Below are 22175 nucleotides of genomic sequence, written 5' to 3' on the forward strand. Positions count from 1 at the left end.
TTTATCTTTTTATCAGCACGAATCAGCACCTCACACACCCCGCGGTGTAGTGATTCGCAGCGTTCATTGTTTACTGTGTCTGGACTGGACAGGGCGCGGGGCTGGGGGCTCGGCCTCGCTGCGCCCAGCGCCGGGAGGAGCCCGCGCTGACGCTCCGTCAGTTTGGTTGGCGTGAACAGGAAGTGCACAGCTGCCGGTTCAGGGAGCGCCCGCAGGCCAACTAGGCGGTGGTCTCCGCGACTCGCGCTCGAGGTCCGGGGTGGGGGCTCGGGGTGGGGCTCGGGGCGTGAGGGCGGGGCCCGTGCTGTGGGCGGGGCGGGGACACTGCGTGGGCGGGGCCTGGGCTGTGGGCGGGGCCCTAGGTGTGCCAGGCGGCCGCTCCCATTCGCCCTGGGCGGCGGGCGGAGGGTCGGACTGTACCAGCTCCTCGACGGGGAGGACGTCAGGAGCAGCCAATTAGCGAGCGACTAGGCATTACACGTTCTTCCAGGAAACTGGTGTACCTGGAAGGCGATAACTCATTAAACAGTATTTCCAAAACCTTGAGGTCCCTGAGCGCAGGGAGCGGCTCCTTCCTCCACTTCAGACCTTTCCTCCCCGTCCTGGTCCCAGTGGTTCCGGCCAACGGGCGGGGCGGGAGGGTCCCGGAAGCCGGCATTTGCACTTCCGGGTCGAGCAGCGCGCTTCGGCGGCGGCGGCGGCGGCGGCGGTGGCGGCGGCGGCGGCGGCGGCGGTGGCGGCGGCGGCCAGGCCTAGTCGTGGCTCTCGGTCGGGCGGCGGCGGCAGCGGCGGCGGCGAGCGCCCGGGAGCGGTCAGCAGGGCGCGAGGTTCTGGGTACGTGCGGAGGCCGTAGCGTCCCGGGCCCCTGCCACGTCCCGGCCGGAGGGCCGCCCTGGGCGCCGCGCGCTTTGTCTGCGGCCTGCCCCGCGGGGTGAGGCCTGCGCCGCGCTGGCCCCGGGCGGGCGGCGACGGGGACCGGGCCGGCGCGGGAGGCCTCGTGCTGAGGGTGGGAGGCCCCGGTCGTGCAGGCGGGCTTCCGGGGCTTCCAGCCCCCGGCCGCGGGGAGCCCTCCTCTTCCAGTGACACTTGCCCCTGCGTTGTTGCTCTCCGGGCTCTGAGAGCAAAGTGTGACCCTTCTCTAACTCGTTTCCAGCTTGTCATCATCGTTGCTTCTGTCGACTCTTTTTCTACAGGCCCATGTGGCTGACGGATGGGTTCCCGTTCCTTAACCCGTGTGGTCTTCACGAGCCCCTCGGGGTGGGTTTGGGCCGCCCTGTTTTCGTAGATAAATGGACTGGAGCCCGGGGAGATTAACTTGCCAGCGTCACACAGCTGCTGAGTGTTGAGCCAGGGCACTGTGTTAACCTAGGCCCTGATTTGGCCCCTGCCTCTCTGAACCAGGCTCGTGCTGCGTCGTTCCCAACTTTGGAGTCTGTGTACTTCTTGCTTCTACGACAGCAGAGTCGTGTCGTGTCTGCCCAGCAAGCCACATTTTGGCCAGTGGTCACCGGGACTGAAGCTGAAGTGAGGTTTGACTTGGGGCTTAGCGCCCTCTCCTCTCCCTCCCTGGACCAGTTGGTATTTTTTTCTGTCAGGAACAGTGTTGAGTCAGAGTGGCAACAGCTGGCTTCCTCTTGCACTAGGCTGGTGGCATAGGTCCTGACAGGGCCAGCCTGGCTTTAGTTCTCTCAGCAGCCCCCAGCCCGGACTTTTGGTGTCTACCTCAGCCCTGCAAGGACCTGTGGGCGCTAGCATTTTGACTTCCACTGCAGCTTACAGTTTCGAGGTCTTGTAGCTTCTGCGGCAGCTGATGAATGGAAAGCGAGAGCTGGCCAGGTGTGAGATGTTGGACTCGGCCACCTTGCTCTGGGCACGGTGATGGGCACTCTGGTTCAGGCCCCGGCACAGTTGCCAGTTCCCACACCAGAAGTTCTTTTGGTTCCTCAGTAATGGTTGGTGCAGGGGCTAAGAGAGGGCAATGCTCTTTATGATGTAGAATTTTCCCCTAATTCCTCCAAATCTGGAGGCTGAGCAGGAAGCCAGAGAGCACTCACCACCAGCACTGTGGAAGGGGGCCAGCAGCCGGGAGGGGCTGGGGGCTTTCCTGCAGAAAGGGCTTCCTGGCCCCTGGTCTGGAACGTGTGAGCAGAGGTGGGGGTGGTGAGTCTGGGCAGGCCTGTCTGAGCTGGCGCTGCGGGTGGGGTCAGTAGGTCCTCAGCTCGGGGCCCCGCTCCCCAGTCTTTACAGAGGAAGGGGTGCTGGGGGTCGCAAATTATGCTTTCCTCCTTAGTGTTTATTTGCACAGGTGCTTGGCTCTGGGCACTATGTTCAGAGGCTACCTGGTTTCCCTTCCCTGGGTGCCACCAGAAGTCACTGTTGTGATCCTGTGGGAAGGGGTGCCCCTCACCCTCACGGGCTTGGGGTGTAAGGAGGCCTTGGGAGGTTTTCCTCTCCAGCTGTGGCGGAGAGCACGAGGCTCTCAGGACTTCACCTCGCAGGTATAGGGCCTCAGCTCAGCCTTGTTCCTCAGCTGGGGTTTCTGGCAAGCCCCGTGTGCTGGCCCATAGTGCCCTACCGGCCTCTCCTGACAGCTCTCCGAGGCAGGCCCTGCCAGTGTCCCTTACAGACAGGCCTAGGCCTCGGTGCCCAAGGGAGAAGCCGGGGGTCGTTTGTTTGTACTTTTGACTCTGTGCTGTGCTCTGCTGTCTCCTGGGTGGCCCGGGGAGGGGATACATCTTCTTAAGTTTTCCCCGGGAGGTTCACGAGTAGGAGAACTTGCCTCCTTTGGGCTGCGTGACCAGTGTGCTGCAGGGGAGACATTAGAGCAAGTGTCCCGGAGTGACGCTGTGGAGCCCAGTCACAGCTCGAGGCCGAGCTGTAGGTCCTCTTACCTTCAGAGGCACTGCAGCCATTGTGCTCATGGCAGAGGTCTCAGCAGGAGTGGGGGCAGGACAGGCAGGGGCCCTGCTGTGTTGCTGACTCACCAAGTGGTGGGGGGCAGACCCCTAGATGAGTAGGGCTGTGGCTGATTTTTTTTTGTTGTTTGGCTACACGCAAGGCACGTGGAAGTCCCTGGGCCAGGGATCGAACCTAAGCCACAACAGTGACCCGAGTTGCTGCAGTGACAGCAACGCCGGATGCTTAATCCACTGTGCCACAGTGGGAACTCCTCTCGGAGTTCCCATTGCAGCTCAGTGGTAACAAACCCGACTAGGATCCATGAAGATTTGGGTTCAATCCCCGGCCTCTGTCAGTGGGTTAAGGATCCAGCATGCTGTGCGCTGCTGTGTAGGTCACAGACGCTACTTGGATCCTGCGTTGCTGTGGCTCTTGTGCAGGCTGGCAGCTGCAGCTCCAGTTAAACTCCTAGCCTGAGAACTTCCATAATGCTGCAGGTGCAGCCCTTTAAAAAAAAAAAAAAAGAAAGGTTTTTCTTTGTGGATTTTCTTAATCTTGGGGTACTAGGTAGAAGGAAGGTGGTAGCCTTGACGGGGTGCGTGTTAACTCCATGAGACCACCTCCCAGTGTATTATTTCCAGGTAGAAGCATCACATGGCAGTTGGCAGGTTCATGAAACAGACATGCTCTTGCTATTTCAGCAAACATCATCCCAGAATCTGGGGCTTTGTCTGGGAAGTGAGGCGCTCTCGGGTCTGAACCTGGCCTCAGCCCCTTCGGAACCATCCTTGGGGAGCAGCTGTACAAGTGGTGGTAGCGACAGCCCCTCTGCCCATCGCCGTGAAGCAGTGTGGCCCACAACCGGTGGAGCGAGGCAAGCTCTGGGCTCAGGGAGTGACCCTTCCCTGGCTCCGGGGCATGCCACTGTCGGCCTGGCTGTCTTTCCCCCCCGCCCCCCCCCCCCGGTTCTTGCTCTGCCCCTCTGCCTGCTCATCTCTCCTGCCACCCCTTCCTTTGGTCCGCAGTCCACTGTGCCACGGGGAGAGTGTTCCTCTCTCTGTGTCCTTGAGGGTCTCCTCTAGGGTCACCCGGGAAGTGAGGCGAGCAGCACTGGTCAGAAAGGAGCCGGTCTTTGGAGACGGGAGTCAGGGGCCTGGAGTGAGAGGGTGACTGTGTCCCTGCCACGCCTCTGAGGTCATTGGTCCACTCCTTCTGCATTATCCTTGCCGAGGAGGCAGGACGGGTGTCCCCACTGGAGATCAGGAGCTGAAGAGCAGGTGGACATGGCAGCTGAGAGACGGAGCCTGGCCTCTGCTCCTGAGCAGTCGGGTGACCAGGCAGCGCACCATGGATGTGCTGGGGCGAGGTCAGAGGAGTCACAGCGGATGCTTGGGGCCTCCCAGCAGTGAGGCTGCAGCCCTGGCTGCGAGGCGGGTGCCTGAGAAGGGCCCTTCTGGTGCCCCCCCCCGCCCCGTGAAGCCCTGCTTTGCCTCAGCTTAGCTGTCCTAGGCCGTTTCACCTCAAGCGTGGTATCAGGGTCCCTGCAGAGTGTTGAGGTGTGGCAGGTGCTTGATTGAACAAGAACGTCGCCAGTCTGAGGCTAAATGAGGTCTGTTGGAAAGTGAGACCTGACTTGGGATGTGGCTCTGTAGGCAGGAGCCAGCCTTTTTTGTGTCCATGTGCAGACTTGAGTGTATTCTGTCTCCTGTGCTAGGGTGGACACCTGTCACCAGGGATGTGACCTGTAGAGAGATGGTTGCTCTCAGAGGGGGTGCATCACAGCCGGGACAGAGGAGAATTGCTTGACCTTGGCCTCTTTCAGAGCTGAACTCCAATGTCCAGCAATGGATGACGACAGCCTGGACGAGCTTGTGGACCGAAACCTGGGGCCTGCCGGACACCCAAGCCTCAGTCCTGCTGACCTGGCCAGTGACGCTGGTGAGCTGCCCCGCTGCCTCCATCCCAGTGCCCCAAGCTGGCAGAGTGCTGCTGTTTTGCTTTAAAGTGCAGGCATGGAGGGAGCTCCCTGGTGGCCTAGTGGTTAAGGACCCAACATTGTCACTGCTGTGGTGTGGGTTCCATCCCTTGCCTGGGAATTTCTGCTTGCCGCTGGCACAGCCAAAAAAAAGTGCAGAAGTGGCAGTTTTGCATGTTTAGTTTAGTGTTTTTTGTTGTTGTTGTTTTGTTTTTTGCTTTTTAGGGCTGCAGGATATGGAGGTTCCCAGCCTAGGGGTTGAATTGGAGCTATAGCTGCCGGCCTAGGCCACAGCCACAGCAATGCTGGATCCGAGCCACGTCTGCGACCTACACCACAGCTCACGGCAACACCAGATCCTTAACCCACTGAGTGAGGCCGGGGTTTGAACCTGCAACCTCACTGTTCCTAGTCAGATCCATTTCCACTGCACCACAATGGGAACTCCTAGTTTAGTTTTTTTAGGGTTGCACCTATGGCTTATGGAAGTTCCCAGGCTAGGGGTTGAATTGGAGCTGCAGTTGCTGGTCTGTGCCACAGCAACGCCAGATCCAGCTGTTTCTGTGACCCACACCACAGCTCACAGCAATGCTGGATCCTTAACCCACTGAGCCGGGCCAGGGATTGAACCCACATCCTCATGGACACTAGTCGGGTTCTCTTCCGCTGCGCCACGACGGGAGCTCCTGGGCCTTTATTTTTAATGTGACCGATGCAAATATAAGTGCAAACGGAGCAAAGGCACTGCGTTTGCCTGCGTACCTCCCCACCCAGCCGCCCCTCACGTCCCGAGGAGCAGCTCCCCGGAGCCGTGTTGGCGGCTGTCCCCTGAACACCTGTGCATCTTCAAGCCATCCTGGCTCTTTGCGGCCTTGGTCGTGACGCTGCCCCCGGTCTGTGCTTTTTCCTCTGCGCCTCTAGAAGGAAGCAGTGATGAGCACAGTGGGGGCTCCGAGGACGACACCGGCGGTGAGCACAGCGACGAGAGTGAAGACGACGACGAGGGGGACCCGGAGGACAGCTCTGGTGAGAGCACGGATGTTGAAGGGGCTTCCTCGCGTCTCCTCCCGCTGGGATGGGGTCGCTGTTGATGAAACATCTTTGCTGAGGTTGCGGTGTTAGTTGCGCTGGAAGCTGAGGGTTGTGAAGAGCCGGGGAGCTGCCCCTTTGCCCAGGGGGCCTCGTCTGGCAGTCCCCACGGTGGGTCCTCGTCTTCAGCTGAGAAGATGCTGGCTCTGTGGTAGCCCTTTGTTTTGGAGGTCACTGACGACACAGTGGAGGGTTAGCAGCCTCAGAGCGTGGAATGGAAGGAAGTTGGGGGCCAGGGAGGTCACAGCCAGACTGGGCTTGCTGGCGGGGTAGGGTCCCTGGCCCCTGTTACCGGGCAGGGCTGGCATGAGCTGAGGCTTGCCGGGACCTGGGACCCCCCTGGCCAGGACTCTGGGCAGGTTGGTGGCTTGTTCTCTCGCTCTTTTTTTTTTTTTCTTTTTGCAGCCCCATCTATGGCATACGGAGGTTCCCAGGCTAGGGATCGAATCAGAGCTGTAGCTTTGTTCTGCACCACAGCCACGGCAATGCCAGATTGAAGCCGCATCTGTGACCTACACTGCAGCTCATGGCACCGCTGGATCCTTAACCCACTGAGTGAGGCCAGGGATTGAACCCAAATCCTCCTGGACAGTGTTGGGTTCTTAACCCGCTGAGCTACAGCAGGAACTCTGTTTGCTCGCTCTTTGGATGGAGCCCAGAAAAAACAGGCAGAGACGCCGGAGTGGCTTTCCTGAGAGACTCCCAGCCTGTTCGCATTGCTCAATGTTTGTGCCCCCGAACTGCTGCTCAGGGGATAGTGCTTTCAAGGACAGGTCGTGCCATCTGAGGGCCGTGGCCTGCAAGGTCCCCAGGCTGGACTGTCCTATCCCAGCTTCTCCCCCCAGGATGCCGGGTTGGGGAAGCCCGGCTCACCGCTGCCTGTCTTCTGACTCGGGCATCAGGTCAGGACTTGTGTGGTCCTGGAGCCTGGCTTGTTTGTCACAGTCCTTGGAGTTCCAGTGATTATGAGCCTGAGAATGTTCCAGGGAGGTAACCCCTTCTGCTTGGGACAGTGCTTGTGAAGGAACGGCATTGGCACAGCACGTCACTAAGTTTGGCGCTCTGTGTGCGTTGGTGGCACACTCTTCCAGAGTGAGATCTGGGCTTCTGTGTGCGGATGTGAGACCCTGTGCTGTTTGCAGGTCACAGATGAGGCTCTTTTGCCTCTTTCTCCAGAGGAGAGGCTTGGCTTGGGTCCTGGCATGTGGTCTTGGCAGGACTGGAAGCAGTGGACTGGACATCAGGTCCTGTCAAGACATCTCTCGAGCAAGAGTTTGAGGGCCTGTTAGATGCCAGGGGCTGGGGGTCGGGGGTTGGGGTTGGGGTTGGGGTTAGCGCCAGCCCGGCCAGGGCTCCTCCCCTAAGCTCACCATCCAGCAGCAAAGAAGCACTTTGGTGTGGTGTGATGCCGAGAGTGGGTTCACAGGGACGTCTCGGGAGGGGCCGGGCTCTGGACCTGGGCTGCTGAGAGGTTCCTAGAAGGACACGTGTAAGCCTGTGTATCCGCCTCGCCAGGAGACGGCAGAGGCGTCCTCTCAGGGCCAGGGCACACACCGGGACCAGGTGGCTCTCAGCTCCCCAGCTCTGTGCCTTCCCTTGAATTCCTTCCAGAATCAGAACCAGGCCACCTGGCCTTGATCTGCTGCTGCCCCCTCGCCCTTAGCCAGGCAGGCAGCTGAGCATCTGGTCCAGAATTCCGTTGGCCCCAGTTTCGTTGGGTTTCCCTTGCCGTGCGCCAGGGTGTTGTTGGCACGGTAGCTGGGAGCAGCGCACTTGTCTCAGTAGTTCCGGGGCTCAGAGGTCCAGACACTGTTGCAGGTCCTCTGCCTGAGTCTCCTCTGGTGACATCAAGGGGTCCAGAGGCCACAGTTCATCCGAGGCTCTGGGGCCTTCCCCAGGGTCTCTCCTTGTTGGGAGAATTTAGATCCTTGCGGGTGCCGGGCTGAAATCCTGTTTTCTGGCTGGCTGTTGGGTGGAGGTGCTCCCCACTCAGCCCCCAGAGGCCCCCTCGATGGCCGGCTCACGTCGCTGTTTACTCTCTTTCTCTCCCACACGGCAGCCGCCCGGAGCAAACTGCTCTTTCCTTATTTATTTGCTGAGCCGCTCCTGTGGCGCATGGACGTTCCCGGGCCAGGAATGGAATCCACGCCACAGCTGTAGCCGGAGCCGCAGCAGTGACAGCGCCGGATCCTTAACCTGCTGAGCCACCAGGGAGCTCTGGCATCTGCTTTCAGAGAGCTCACCTGATGACGCTGAGTGGACCATGTCTCTTGGCCATGTGGCAGTGGGGTCTCGGGATCCTGCCCCCTTCCCCATGAGAGGTTCATGAGGCGGAGTGCAAGGCCTTGTAGGAACTGCCTGGCACACCTCTTCCCTGCCTCTCATGTGCCCGTGACCTTGTGTCTTCATTTTAGCGGCCTTGATGGAGGAGAAAACGAATGCACATGTGCCTCCGCCGTATTGAGCTGTCTCCTTTCTGCTGGTCCAGCCGCAGCCTCAGAACCGTTCAGAAATTGATCAGAACTGTTGCTGTCTGGTTAGGGACTAGACCTCCTCCTCCCCAAGCTGTCTGGTTAGGGACTAGACCTCCTCCTCCCCAAGCCGCCCAGGGCGAGGGCTTCCAGTGTTTTGAGCAGGTGCTGGCAGCATGTGGCGCCATCTGGAGGCCACTGTGCTGAGCTGGCTTCCAGTGACCCAGAGGCCCAGCGGCTGGCTGGCGCCTGGGGTTGGAGGGTCCTGCTTCTGCCCCGAGGGCAGGGTGGAGGGGGCACTCATGGGGCTGGTGTGGCTGCCCCGCCAGTGTGGTCCCCTCCACTTGGCCGCAGCTGCCAGTCAGGTCCTTCCTGGGACTGTCCCTTGTGTGGGCTTGGGGATTCGAGCGCGGCTCCAGTTCACAAACTGGTGGCCTCGCCTCTTCCTCAAGGTTCTGAGGATTCCGAAGACGACGGCGACGACATGGACACATTAGTGGCGGCAGCGGATGCTCAGGGGAAGCCGGAAGCCGGCGGCGCGTTCAGTTCCGATGATGATGCTGAGAGCTGCCCGATTTGCCTCAATGCCTTCAGGGACCAGGCCGTGGGGACCCCCGAGAACTGCGCCCACTACTTCTGCCTCGACTGCATCCTGGAGTGGTCCAAGGTGAGCGGCTTGGGCTTCTGCCTCCCGCCAGGCCTGGTTCTCAGCTCCACGGCGGGAGGCAGAGCCCTGGCGAGGGTCCCGCTTGGTCTCTGCTTTGTTCACGCTCTGGGCTCTTGGTCGTCGCTGAGGCTCACTGTGGGGCGCGGCGCTCCCCGACGAGCGCTGGAGCGGGGGGTTGTTGGGCCAGCCTCCCTTGGGGCCTGGCTGCAGAAGTCCTCAGTGACAGCGGGGAGGGCGCATGGGCAGAGGCGGCCCCGGTGCCCGTGTGCCGAGGGTCGTCTTGCAGATGCGGGGGAGCCTGAGTCATGCGACCGGCAGTCATGGGGGCGGGCAGGGGGGTCACCGGACGGCGCTGCGTTTCATCTTGTGGAGGGAGTGCCCTCCCTCCTTCCTAGACCGAGTGACCAGTGCAGGTCACCACTGTTGAGGACCTGCGGGCCTGCCTTCTCATCTTCCCTGCTCCTCCTTCACCTTCACGACACAGGCCTCGGGCAGGTGGCCGGTGTCCAGCACCCTGGCCCCGCACCAGCCCCCAAGGCTGACAGGAGCAGCACAGCCGCGGACACTCAGCCGGCTCCTTTGCTCAGTCAGCCCCAAAGCAGACCGTTCAGCGGCGTGTTGAGCCGCGGCCTGGACTTCTCACCCGTGCAGCCAGCCTGACGCGTCTGCTGTCCGTGGCTCGCTGTGCTCCCGTCAGGCCTTTCTCTGCCTCTGCCGCGTCCTCTTCTTGGTGGGTCCGGGGGGCCTCAGTCCAGAGTAGTTCAGGTTACTTTTCTTTTTTGGCAAGTGAGGCTTTCCTTTAGGTGGAGAGACGGGACCAGGTGTGGCTCTTGGTCCTCCAGTCGGTGCCACACTGGATTAACAGGAGGAGGAGGTAAAAGCCAACGTGTCTGGGGCGAAGGCGGCGTTTGCAGAGATCAGTGTGCCAGCATAGACTTCGGTGGACGAACTGTCGTCGGGATGGGAAGTTCAGCAGGGGGCCAGATCCGAGGTCAGGAAAAAATGGGACCAAAAAAAAATGCACCAAGAAACCAGTCTTAAAGAGACGTGCGGGATACTTACAGAGCTTGTCGGAAATAGCTGAGGCCAGTGAAGAAACACCACCTTCTGGAGGGCGTCTCATTCCAGAGAGAGGGCACGTTTGTCACCGTCCCCACTGCCACATTCAGGGCACCCGATGGCTCGTGAAACTCGTACCAGGAATTGTGAAGCTAATTGTGAACAAAGCCATGGGATATTAAGGCTTATAAAACGAGAGCGAATGTGCTGGAGTTGGTCCAGAAAGGGAGTTGGGACCCCAGGCGTGGACACGTGTGCAAGACCATGGCAGGGGCTTCTCTAAGCTTGTGTGAGGTTGGGGGGGGTAGCCCATACCACACGCTGCCCATGTGGACTCAGAAACTTTCAGGAGTTCCCGTTGTGGCTCAGTGGGTTGAGAACCCAACTGGTGTCTGTGAGGACACAGGTTAAGGATCTGTTGTTGCCGCTCGCGGCGAATCTGGGGTGGCTGTGGCTGTGGTCTGGGCTGGCAGCTGCAACTCAGATTTGACCGCTAGCTTGAGAACTTTCATAAGCCACAGGTACAGCCCTAAAAAATAAAGAAAAAAAGATATTTTTGGAAGGAAACGCAGGTGACTCTCTCCAAGGATGGGGAGGGCGCTTGACAAGGTGCATGAGCAAAGCAGAGATACGGGCAGTGGGTGCTTCTGCATGGACACCACCGGGGTGGCGCCGCACGGCCATCTGAAGGCTCAACCAGGAGGCGAGCGGCTGTGGGGGGGTGGCTGGGGGTGGGAGAGGTCCAACCCCAAAGTTAGGGACAGGCCGGAGGAGTGTTGTGCACGCAGTTGCACTGTGTCCGCCGAACCGGAAAGGCCGGGACTGCGGGGGCTCGCCTGCCGGCCAAGAGCAGAGTGTGGCCAGAGCACCGAGCTGAGCAGAGCAGCGGGAGGGTGGGAAGGAGGGGCGGTGGCTCCACGAGCTGGGAGTTTGCCTGCAGCCCTTCCGGGGACAGGTAAAATGATGTCACATGCGACCTACCTGCCAGAGGAGATGGGAGACGAAGAACTCACGGGCAGCGCCCGCTGGTCACAAAGGCAAGAGGAGAACGCCTGCAGCACGGAGCTGACAGGCACCTGCTCTGTTAAGAACCATCCAGCAATTTCGTGGGAAAATGGGCAGAGGATTTGAGCAAAGGGGCGCAGAGGAGGCCCCGAAGGGCCCACGGCCACGCTGGCCCGCGTTTTCCTGGTGCTCCGCACGCACCCAGGCCCGGCTTCACCTGCCTCCTCCCTGCTGCCAGGGAAGCAGGGACTGGGCTTCCTCTCCTCTTCCCTGCTGTCCCCTGGCACCCCAGCCCAGAGCCTGGCGGTGCATATTCAGTTTTTAGTGTAAAAGGGATTGTTTTAGTAAAAAGTGAATGCTTGGTCTTCAGATGGTGTAAATGGCAATTCTACAGGATTGTGACACGATTTTAATTTCCTACAGAATGCCAATTCCTGCCCAGTGGATCGGACTGTGTTTAAATGCATCTGTATCCGCGCTCAGCTTGGCGGGAAAATCCTGAGGAAGGTGAGTGTGGACGCGGCAGGGAGGAGTCCTGCCCTCGTGTCTTTGTGTCGCTCCCTCCCAGTGGACGGCTCGCCTTCACGAGGCAGTGTGCTTTTCCAGAGTGAGTGTTGCTTGTGTGCAGTGTGGAAATCCACTAAAATGCTGTTGGCAGCCGTGAACGTGAAGCCCGGGTGCCTGGCCGGTGTGGACCCTGTGTGGGTGCCGGTGGGGATGGGAGGTGACACGAGGTGACAGGAGGTGGCGCAGCTGTGGGCAGCTCTCAGGCTTCCTCCTCTCCGTTCCCACGCGTCTCTTCTGCGTCTCAGAGCTTCCCTCCTGAGCCACAGCTGCCCGGTCAGCAGGGAGGGTCGGGGTGAGACCCAGGCCTGGGAGAGGAGGCCAGCTGGGGACCAGGCCCCTGAAGGCCTCCGGCTAGGGGCCGAGAGAGGTCCCACCCATCTTTCCTTGGGCAGGGTGGCCCCCAGAGGACCCTTGGAGGCGTTCCCTGTGTCTTTTGGTCTCTGCAGTCCTGCTGTTTTGTTGTTGTTTGTTTTTGTCTTTAGGGCTGCACCCGTAGCACACGGAGGTTCCCAGGCTGAGGGTCGAATTGGTGCTGTAGCCTCCGGCCAGCTCCGCAGCCACAGCAACACGTGATCCTTGGCTCACTGAGCCAGGCCAGGGCTGGTCCCCACGGAGCCCAGTTAGATTCGTCTCCGCTGCGCCAGGTGGGAACGCCGGGTCTGCTGTTGCATCTGTGCAGCCGTAGCGTCAGGCGCCCCCGGGCCGCAGGAGCAGTTTCTCCCGGAGAATGGCCTCCTCGCAGTGCCGCTCACGGGTCCTGCCGCCGTCCTGCCACTCTGCTCTTTGCCCTGAGGCCTGTGAAGGCCATCTCCAGGCAGGCGGCCTTCATTTGCTCGAGGCCCTCCCGATGCATGTGTGGCTCCCGAGCGGCACTCCGTGTGGGAGAAGGTCTGAGAGCACCTGCAGACCCAGCAGAGGGGCAGAGGCAGAGAGGGGCTCAGGCCTGCCCCCTGCTGGGCGCTGGGGGAGGGAGGCTGTGATCTCCATCCCTTGGGGAGGGTGTGGGCCCTGTGGCTGCTGAGAGCGCCGGTGGGCCGGCCCCTGCGTGCGCCCCCTGGCATCGGGCAAGCAGCACGTTTGGGTGTTGTTCCCTGGCACGTGTTCCTGTGTCTGCCTGGTGGTGGGAGAAGGAGGAGAGCTGTCCCCCCCCCGCCCCCCGCCGTCCTCCTGCCCTCAGTCGGGCCAGCCGCTCGCTCTGCGCGGGAGCCTGCCTGGCCTGGGCTTTCTTTTCTGGTTCTTTTCTCACGGCTGACAACCCCGACATGGTGACAAAGTGGCGAGCCCCCTGTGCTTGTGCTGTGTGTGTGACCCTTCAGAACCCCTGGCCCAGGGAGCCCAGCAAGCCCGGAGCCGCTGAAGGCTCCACTCCAGAGCAAGTGCCGTTCGTCTTGCCAGTGGCTCTGGGACCTGGGTCCCCGGCTGCGCGGTCAGCAGTGTGTCCTGTGCGCAGATCCCTGTGGAGAACCCCAGGCTGGGGGAGCACGAGGAGGAGGACCCCACCTTCTGCGAGGTGTGCGGCCGGAGCGACCGGGAGGACCGCCTGCTCCTCTGCGACGGCTGCGATGCTGGGTGAGCCGCCCGCGCTGCCCTGGTGGGGGTGCACCCGGGGGAGCCCCTGCTTGTGCCTCCGCGGTTCCCAGGGTGCCCGTCGCACTTCAACACACAGAAGAGACGAGGGGTGTGTGAGGAACTCGGGGTGTGGGCCGGCCAGACCTGGGGCTTTTCCGGCCAGACTGCCTGCCACCCCTGTGTCCCTAGGACTCTCGTTGTGCCCTCAACACTGCTCAGTCCCCTGGTCCTAGTCAGGCCTTCTCCCCTGAAGTGGCAAGAGCCGGGGACAGACGGGGCCGCCCACCCAGCATCTCCCGTGCTCGCTCGGGGGCAGCCGCACTGCTCTTCCCGACACGGCAGGTCACGGGTGCCTGCGTGCACACGTGCGCACACACAGCCACCCACACCCACCATATACATGCCCACCCCCCCCCACACACACACCCCTGCTTTGGCAGCTTCTTCCCTTCCTCCCCAGCCCCGCCCTCTGGGCTCATCCTCGTCCTGCCTCCTCTTCCTGAGTCTGCGCCGTCGCCCACAGTCCCCGCCAGGTCCCGGGATGCCCCACCTGGGTGCTCGTCGCCTCTTGGGTCTCCCAGAAGTCAGCCGTGTCGGAGCGAGTCCCCTTGAGCGGGTTGCCCCTGTGGATCTGGAGGGTAGAAGTGGCGCTGGGTGTCCCCAGACAGTGAGCCTGAGAACAGAGAGCCAGACAGTGGTGGCCTCTAGGGGAGCCCTCATGAGGCTGTTGCAGCTTTCATTCACAAAGCCTCCTCCGAGCCTTTCCTTCTTTTTGGTCTTTTTAGGGCCACACCCGCGGCATACGGAGGTTCCCAGACTAGGGGTCTAATCGGAGCTGTAGCCGCTGACCTACGCTGCCACAGCCGTGGCAACGCGGGGTCCTCAACCCACCGAGCGAGGCCAGGGATCAAACCTGGATCTTCGTGGATACTAGTCAGATCTCTGCGCTGAGCCACAGCGGGAACTCCTCCTCTGAGCTTTTAAATAGAGCCTACCGTTCTTTTTTTTTTTTGCTTTTTACGGCCCCACCTGTGGCACATGGAGGTTCCCAGACTAGGGGTCCAGTTGGAGCTACAGCTGCCGGCCTGCACCACAGCCACAGCAACGCAGGATCCGAGCTGCGTCTGCGACCTAACACCACAGCTCACAGCAGCACTGGAACCTTAACCCACTGAGCAAGCCCAGGGATTGACTCCACATCCTCAGGGATGCTAGCTGGGTTCTTAACCTTGGAGCTCCCCTTTTTTTTTCTTTTTTCAGTTGAGGTATAGGCGATCCCTGGTGGCCAAGCAGGTTAGGGATCTGATGTTATCACCGCAGGGGCTCAGGTTGCTGCTGTGGTGTGAATTTGTTTGATCCCTGGCTGGGAACGTCTGTGTGCTGTGAGGGTGTGCAGAAAAAAAAAAGAAACTGTTAAGGTATAGTTGGTTTACAATGTTAATGTTCGTTTCAGATTCACAACGTAGTGATTCGACATTTTTATAGGCTTTATACTTCACTTGAGGTTGTTATCACAGACTGGCGGTGTCTCTCTGTGCCTTACAGTGTGCCCTGTATCTCAGGGTAGTTTGCATCTCTGAACCCTCTACCCATCCGGCCCCGCCCTCCCTCTCCCAACTCTTAACCCTTGGTTTGTTCTCTGTGTCTGTGTGTCTGTTTCTGTTTTGCTGTATACGTTTGTTTGCTTTATTTCCAGACTTCACATGTAAGTGATACCTTAGAGTGTTTTTTTTTGTTTTTTTTTTTGTCTTTTTGCTATTTCTTGGGCCGCTCCCGCGGCATATGGAGGTTCCCAGGCTGGGGGTCGAATCGGAGCTGCAACTGCTGGCCTATGCCAGAGCCACAGCAACGCAGGATCCGAGCCGTGTCTGCAACCTACACCACAGCTCACGGCAACGCCGGATCGTTAACCCACTGAGCAAGGGCAGGGACCGAACCCGCAACCTCATGGTTCCTAGTCGGATTCATTAACCACTGCGCCACGACGGGAACTCCTAGAGTGTTTGTTTTGCTCTTATTTACTCCACTGAGCTCGAGACCCTCTAGATCCTGCCATGTTTCTGCAGATGGCTGGATTTCTTTTTGGTTTTTTCACTCAGATATATTTGTGTGTGTGTGTGCACATACGTGTGTGCGTGTACACACGACATCTGTTCTATCCGTGTCTGTTGCTGGGCACTTGAGTTGCTTCTGTATCTTGGCTATTGTAAATAACACTGCTATGCATCTGTCTTTTTTTTGGCTGCACCTGCAGTATACCGAAGTCCCCAGGCCAGGGATCGAGCCCACGTCACAGCAGTGACAACATCGGATCCTTAACCACTAGGCCACCAGGGAACTCCGCAGGTATCTTTCTGAATTAGTGCTTATCGTTTTTTTCAGTTAAGTACCCAGAAGTGGAATTGCTGGGTCACATGGTAATTCGATTTTGGGTCTTTTGAGGAACGTCTGTACTGTTTTCCACTGTAGCTGCTCGAATGTACATTCCCGTCAGCAGTGTAGGAGGCTTCCCTTTTCTCCACAGCCTCACCAAGGCTTGTAATGGGTGGTCTTTTTGATGGGAACCATTCTGGGAGGTGTGAGGTGCTGTCTCGTTCTGGTTTGGGTTTGCATTTCCTTGATGGTTCGCCACGTCAAATTAAGCGTCTTTTCACAGGCCTGTTGGCCATCTGTCTGTTTTTGGAGAATTGTCTGTTGTCTTTAGCCCATTTTTAAATCAGGTTGTTTGTGGTTTTTGTTTTTTGGGGGTTTTTTTGCTCTTTAGGGCTGCACCCATGGCACATGGAAGTTGCCAGGCTAGGGGTCAAATGCGAGCTGCAGCCACAGCAGCATGAGATCCAAGCCACATCTGCGACCTACACCACAGCTCAGTGTTAGATCCTTAACCCACTGAACGAGGCCAGGGATCAAACCCGCGTCCTCAGGGATACAAGTTGGGTTTGTTTCCGCTGCACCACAGTGGCAGCTCCAGGTTGTTTGTTTTTTGATACTGGGTCGTAGGAGCGTTTATGTTTTTGGCTGCTAACCCCTGTCGGTCTTATCACCTGCAGTTGTTTTCTGCCACTCAGTAAATTTTCATTTAGTCACTGTTTCTTTTAGTTTTACATTTTCTTGGATTTAGGATTGGATTTTTACAAGCCTGCCATGCCACCAGGGCATGTAGACAAGGGAGGTGAAGCGGGAAGGCGGTGGGAGGTGAGCCAGAGCACACGCAAGACAGCGCAAGTTCTGGTGCGCCATCACCGCCACCCAGTGACAGACGCTTCTCTTCTTGGCTCTGTCACCCTGTCGCCATCTAGCGTCAGCCTTCATTTTCTCTTTTTTCCTGTGTGAGAAACATGTGCGTTTGCTCTCACCCTGTCTCCACCATCTCTCAAACCCACCATGTACTGGGATGATCTTGCTTCCTCTGCTTTGCATTAGTTTTTAAGTTGAATTAGGTCCCACTTGTTTATTTTTGCATTTGTTTCTTTTGTTTTGAGAGATAGATCCCAAGAAACTTGTTTTGATGTATGTCAGTGAGTGTTCTGCCTATATTTTTATCTAGGAGTTTTACAGTTTCCTGTCTTACATTTAGGTCTGTAATCTTTTTTTTTTTTTGGCTTTGCTTTTTAGGGCCACACCCATGGCGTATGGAAAGTTCCCAGGCTGGGGTCAAATCAGAGCTACAGCTGCCGGCCCTACGCCACAGCCACACAGGAACCGAGCCACGTCTTCAACTTACACTACAGCCTCATGGCAACTCTTTATCCTTAACCGATCGAACAAGGCTGGGGATTGAACCCTCGTCCTTGTCGATACTAGGTGGGTTCGTTTCTGCTACACCACAGAGGGACCTGCCTGTAATCCGTTTTGTATGTGGTGTCCCAAAGTGTTCTTACTTCAGTCTCTTACACGTAGCTGTCCGGTTTTGCCAGCACCACACATTGAAGAGACCATCTTTGCTCTCTTGTCTGTTCTCGTCTCCTTTGTTGTAAATTAACTGATGGTAAGTTTATTGGCTTATTTCTGTGCTCGCTCTCCTGTTCCATTGATCTGTGTCTGTTTTGTGCCAGTACCTCACTGTCTTGATGACTGTAGCTTTAAAGTATAGTCTGGAGTCAGGGAGCCTGATTCCTCAAGCTCTGATTTGCCTTCTCAAGGTTGCTTTGTCTGAGCCCGTCATTTTTTTTTTTTTTTTGTCTCTTTGTCTTTTTGCCATTTCTTGGGTGCTCCCGCGGCATATGGAGGCTCCCAGGCTAGGGGTCCACTGGGAGCTGTAGCCACCTGCCTACACCAGGGCCACAGCAATGCAGGGAACTGAACCGTGTCTGCAACCTACACCACAGCTCACGGCAATGCCAGATCCCTAACCCACTGAGCAAGGGCAGGGACCGAACCCGCAACCTCATGGTTCCTAGTCGGATTCGTTAACCACTGAGCCACGACAGGAACTTCTGAGCCTGTAATTCTTGATTATGTTGGTTCTTTACTGCAAGATCTGTCTCAGTGCTGGTAACTTTTAACAGTGACTCTTGGGGATTTTTGCAACTTCTTCTTTTTTTTTTGGCCACGCCCGAGGCATGCATAAGTTCTCAGGCCAGGGATTGAACCTGTGCCACAGTGGTGACCTAAGCCACTGCAGTGGCTTGCTGAGCCACCAAGCAACTCCAAACATTATTTTTATTGTAAAGTACATTATAAGTTTATTTATTTTCTTTTTATGTGCTTGAGTTCCACAGATAAAACCAAGTACGTAGAAATCGTGATCTAAAACATTCAAGCCGATACAGTGTATAGTGATTCATGTGCTTTTTTTTTAATTTTGTATAGTGATTCATAGGCTTCTAGACATCCTCACAGCTAATGTTTCCCGTTTGCCAAGTTTTCTTACGGTTAGGTCTTTTAATTAAAGTCGTAAGTCTCAGGTCACGCCCCTACTCATTTTAATTTTGTTTATTTGTTTTATGGCCACACCCATGGCATATGGAAGTTCCCATGCCAGGGATTTAATCTGAGCTGCAGGTGCAACAAGGCCAAGTCCTTTAACCCATTGCACTGGGCTGGGGATGGAATCCCCACCTCCGAAGCAACCCAGGCCACTGCAGTTGGACTTTTTTTTTTAATTGTTATTTCCCCAATACAATTATTTTTCCTGCTGTACAGCAGGGTGACCCAGTTACGCATACATGTACACATTCTTTTTTCTCCCGTGATCATGCTCCATCATAAGTGACTAGACATAGTTCCCAGTGCCACACAGCAGGATGCAATTGGACTCTTAACCCACTGTGTCATGGCGGGGGAACACTGGCCTTATTTTTTTCTTTATTTTTTCTTTGTTGGCCACCCCTTGGCATGTGGAGTTTCCGGGCCAGGGATCGGATCTGAGCCGTAGTTTCGACCTAAGCCACAGCTGCGGCAGTGCCTGATCCTTAACCCACTGTGCCATGCCGGGGATCGAACCTGCGTCCCAGCGCTCCCAGGACGCCACTGATCCTGTTGCGGCACAGTGGGAGCTCCGGCCGTACTCACATGTCAATGAGCGAGATCACAGGCCGTCTTCAGACCTGTGAACGTGAACATGCCAGGTCCTTCCGCTGTCGTGTGAAGCAGGGGGCTGGGCTCTGAGTTTCTGCGCTTATTGACAAGGGAGACCTGCTCCAGCCTCTCCCGATGGAGGGGTTTCCTCTGCAGTGTCGGCGCCACAGGCCCCTCCTGCTGGGCACTCCCGCCACTGTCCCGTCTGAGTCCACAGCCACTCCTCTCTGGGGGGACTTGTGGGTGCAGACTGGCCCACTTGCCAGCCTCTGCCCGAGGCCCTGGAGCTTGCTGGTGAGTGCTTGATCCGCGCCGGGTCCCTGGAATGCTCTAGCGGCAGCTACCGCTCATTCCCATATTTTGTTCCTGACACCATGTGGGGGGCTTCTCAGGCTGGAGTCTGCTAGGAGTTCCAAGTGCTCCCCTGTGCCTGGTGCTGGCCTCCTTGTGTGGCCCTGGGTCCTCTGGTTGCAGGCTGGGTCTCCCCAGAGCCTGGCCTGCATCCTCGCTGCGAGGCTGGTGCACACACGTGTCCTGGGCTCCGGTGCTCAGAGTGGCATCTGCACCCGTTTCTGCCGGGCTTGGCGCTGCTGGGGCCTTGGGGGTCAAGCCGGGAGAGCCTGGCACCGGCGGCCCAGACCAGTAAGGGCTCCTGCACTGCCTCCCTTGAAGGCTGGGCAGAGGCAGCTGAAAAGCAGCTGTTTGCCTGCTCTGCCTGCGAACAGGCTCCTTTGTTAGCGCCTCAGACTGGGCCGCAAAGCGTGCTGGCCGTCCCCAGTGGCAGTGGCTGGGAAGGTCACCCTGCACGCGCGCCGGGTCCAGCTGCCAGTGTCTTGGCTCTGGCCCTCCCGGTAACACATCTCTGGAGGGTTGGGGGCCGTGAGGGCCCCGTGCACAGCGTGGAGGCGTCCAGGGCCCTGAGCTGGAGGTCCGTCCACCCGGAACGCAGGCAGGAAGGATGGCCCCGCGTCCTTCCAGTTCCAAGTGTGCTGTGCCCGCTTAGGCGGCCTCGGTGGGGCATCTGAGCCGCTCCCACCCGCCTTCCCGCCTTCCCCCTGCTGGAGGCAGGAGCTCGGGCTCCTCGCTCTTCGGAGGACCCGGGTCCCTGGGTCTGGCCCCACCCTCACGACCTACCGGTCACCGGAAGGGGTTCAGCCTTCAACACGGGGGGCTGGGGCGACAAGGTCGGGCCATGGCAGGCGCGTGGTGGTCCCAGGGCTCGTCGGGAGGCTTGCTCCCCAGCTCCCTCTTGTCCCTCAGGTACCACATGGAGTGTTTGGAGCCGCCTCTCCAGGAGGTGCCGGTGGACGAGTGGTTCTGTCCCGAATGCACTGCCTCGGGGGCTGCGTCTGCCGCCGCCGGTAACCCGCTGCCCCCGGCCCCTCCCTCGGGTGGGGGTGGGGAGCGTGCTGTGCCAGGCCGGACGAGGGGCAGGTGGGTCGTTCGGGGGGCCCCAGGGATTCACCCCGGGTCCTCTCCTTGGCCCTGCGGCCAGGGCAGGGCTTGGTGGAGGGCGTCACGCAGGCTGTCTTCTTCCGAGACGCGGGTCCCGTGAGTGAGGAGGAGGTGTCCCTGCTCTTGACCGACGTGGTGCCCACCACCAGCCGGCTTCGGCCCCACGCAGGGAGGACCCGGGCCATTGCCAGGACGCGGCAGAGCGAGAGAGTCCGCGCCACCGTGAACCGGAACCGGATCTCCACAGCCAGGAGGGTCCAGGTGGGTCTGCGGCCTGGGGGTCGCCTGGGGCACGGCTGCCCCCTGCAGCGGCCCAGCTCCGGGGAGGAGGTCAGGGCCGTGGGCCCCAAGCGCCCGCGGGAAGCCCCTGCTGTCGGTGCCGCCGCTGCCAGGCCCAGGCAGCCGGCTCCGGGGCTCCCTCGAGGGATCTGAGGCGGCCCTGTCCCCTGCCGTGCAGCACGTCCCCAGGTACCTCATGTCCTCTCTGCTGGACGAGACCATCGAAGCCGTGGCCACCGGGCTGAGCACTGCCGTGTACCAGCGCCCTGGGACGCCGCGAGCCCCTGCCCGCCGGAGGAGGAGGACAGGTTCGCCGCCTGGGCCCGGGGGGCAGAGCAGCTCACGGGAGGGCCTGCAGGCTGAGGGTCTGGTTCTGGGTCGTCCCCCTGAGCCCCCACCTGTGCCTCGGGGTGACTCGGCCACCTCGGAGTGAATAGGCAGGTCCTGGTAGATGGACCTCGTGGTGGAGGCGCACTGGTCTTGTCTGAGTCGGGCAGGGTGCCCGGGGAGCCTTGAGGAGGACGGGCGAGCTGGTGCCACTTGTGTTCACTCGTTCCCTTCTGCGTTTCCTTGGGTGGCTTGTCTGAGTTCTGTCCTCCTCTGGTCAGTGTCCCTGGGGACCTCTGGCTCTGCGCACCGTTTGTACCGGTGACACAGGTACCTTTGACATTCCGCACAAAGGGGAGCCTCTCCTCTCCCCAGCCATGTAATCAGTAGACTCGGGGATTCCTGCTTCATTCAGTCGGTCATGATCTGTGGTCTTTTTGCCATTTCTTGGGCCGCTCCCGTGGCATATGGGAGGTTCCCAGGCTAGGGGTCGAATTGGAGCTGTAACCACCAGCCTAGGCCAGGGCCACAGCAACACGGGATCCGAGCTGCATCTGCGACCTACACCACAGCTCATGGCAATGCCGCATCGTTAACCCACTGAGCAAGGCCAGGGATCGAACCTGCAACCTCATGGTTCCTAGTCGGATTTGTTAACCACTGCGCCTATGGAGGTTCCCAGGCTAGGAGTCTAATCGGAGCTGTGGCTGCCGGCCTATGCCAGAGCAGCAGCAACACGGGATCCGAGCTGCGTCTGCGACCTACTCCACAGCTCACGGCAACGCCGGATCCTTAACCTGCTGAGCGAGGCCAGGGATCGAACCCATAACCTTATGGTTCCTAGTCAGATTGTTTCCACTGCGCCACGACGGGAACTCCATGTAGTCTTTTTGTTTGTTTGTTGTTGGGCCTTTTTTTCTTGGTCTTTTGAAAGTCAGCATAATGGAGACGTGAGGAAGCTGATAGGTGCGTCCACTCTGAGCATCTGTCCCTGGCGTGTCAGTGTCAGCAGCACCTCCGGGCGCCCTGCCACCCTCAGCTCACGCTCGGAGGCCCTGCTGGTCTGCCGCTCTCGGCATGGTGACCTCAGGGTCCGTGTGCTCGCGTGGGACTGGCCAGTCTTCTCGGTGAGGAGATGCCGTTTCTCTGGATAAACAGAGGACGTGGCCAGTGGAGCGTCAGGTGGTGTGTGTCTGAGGGTCTTTGCCCCCTTAGGACCCCATGAGCAGCGTGAGCCGTCGCCGCTCCTCATTCCTGCCAACAGCTCCCCTGCCCCGCGCCTGTGGCATGTTGC

General features: G+C 59.0%; 1 protein-coding gene across 5 annotated transcripts in view; it reads left to right on the forward strand.

Annotated features, from left to right (window-relative positions):
* Positions 721 to 22175, forward strand: part of PHRF1 (PHD and ring finger domains 1) — a 31164-nt gene continuing 9709 nt past the window's right edge. The window contains exons 1-10 of one of the 5 annotated variants that reach the window (XM_005652788.3): positions 721 to 834; positions 1402 to 1529; positions 4721 to 4836; positions 5795 to 5899; positions 8886 to 9100; positions 11588 to 11671; positions 13182 to 13300; positions 20081 to 20181; positions 20361 to 20536; positions 20733 to 20862. In XM_005652788.3, coding sequence (XP_005652845.1) covers positions 4743 to 4836; positions 5795 to 5899; positions 8886 to 9100; positions 11588 to 11671; positions 13182 to 13300; positions 20081 to 20181; positions 20361 to 20536; positions 20733 to 20862 — 1024 coding nt within the window. In that variant the 5' untranslated portion in view covers positions 721 to 834; positions 1402 to 1529; positions 4721 to 4742. Of the gene's footprint in view, positions 835 to 1401; positions 1530 to 1556; positions 3773 to 4720; positions 4837 to 5794; positions 5900 to 8885; positions 9101 to 11587; positions 11672 to 13181; positions 13301 to 20080; positions 20182 to 20360; positions 20537 to 20732; positions 20863 to 22175 lie in introns of those variants that run through there. The other 4 variants (XM_005652789.3, XM_005652787.3, XM_005652786.3 and 1 more) reach the window with 4 other exon arrangements.

The sequence above is a fragment of the Sus scrofa genome, chromosome 2 (genome assembly GCF_000003025.6).
Source record: "Sus scrofa isolate TJ Tabasco breed Duroc chromosome 2, Sscrofa11.1, whole genome shotgun sequence".
NCBI lineage: Eukaryota > Metazoa > Chordata > Mammalia > Artiodactyla > Suidae > Sus > Sus scrofa.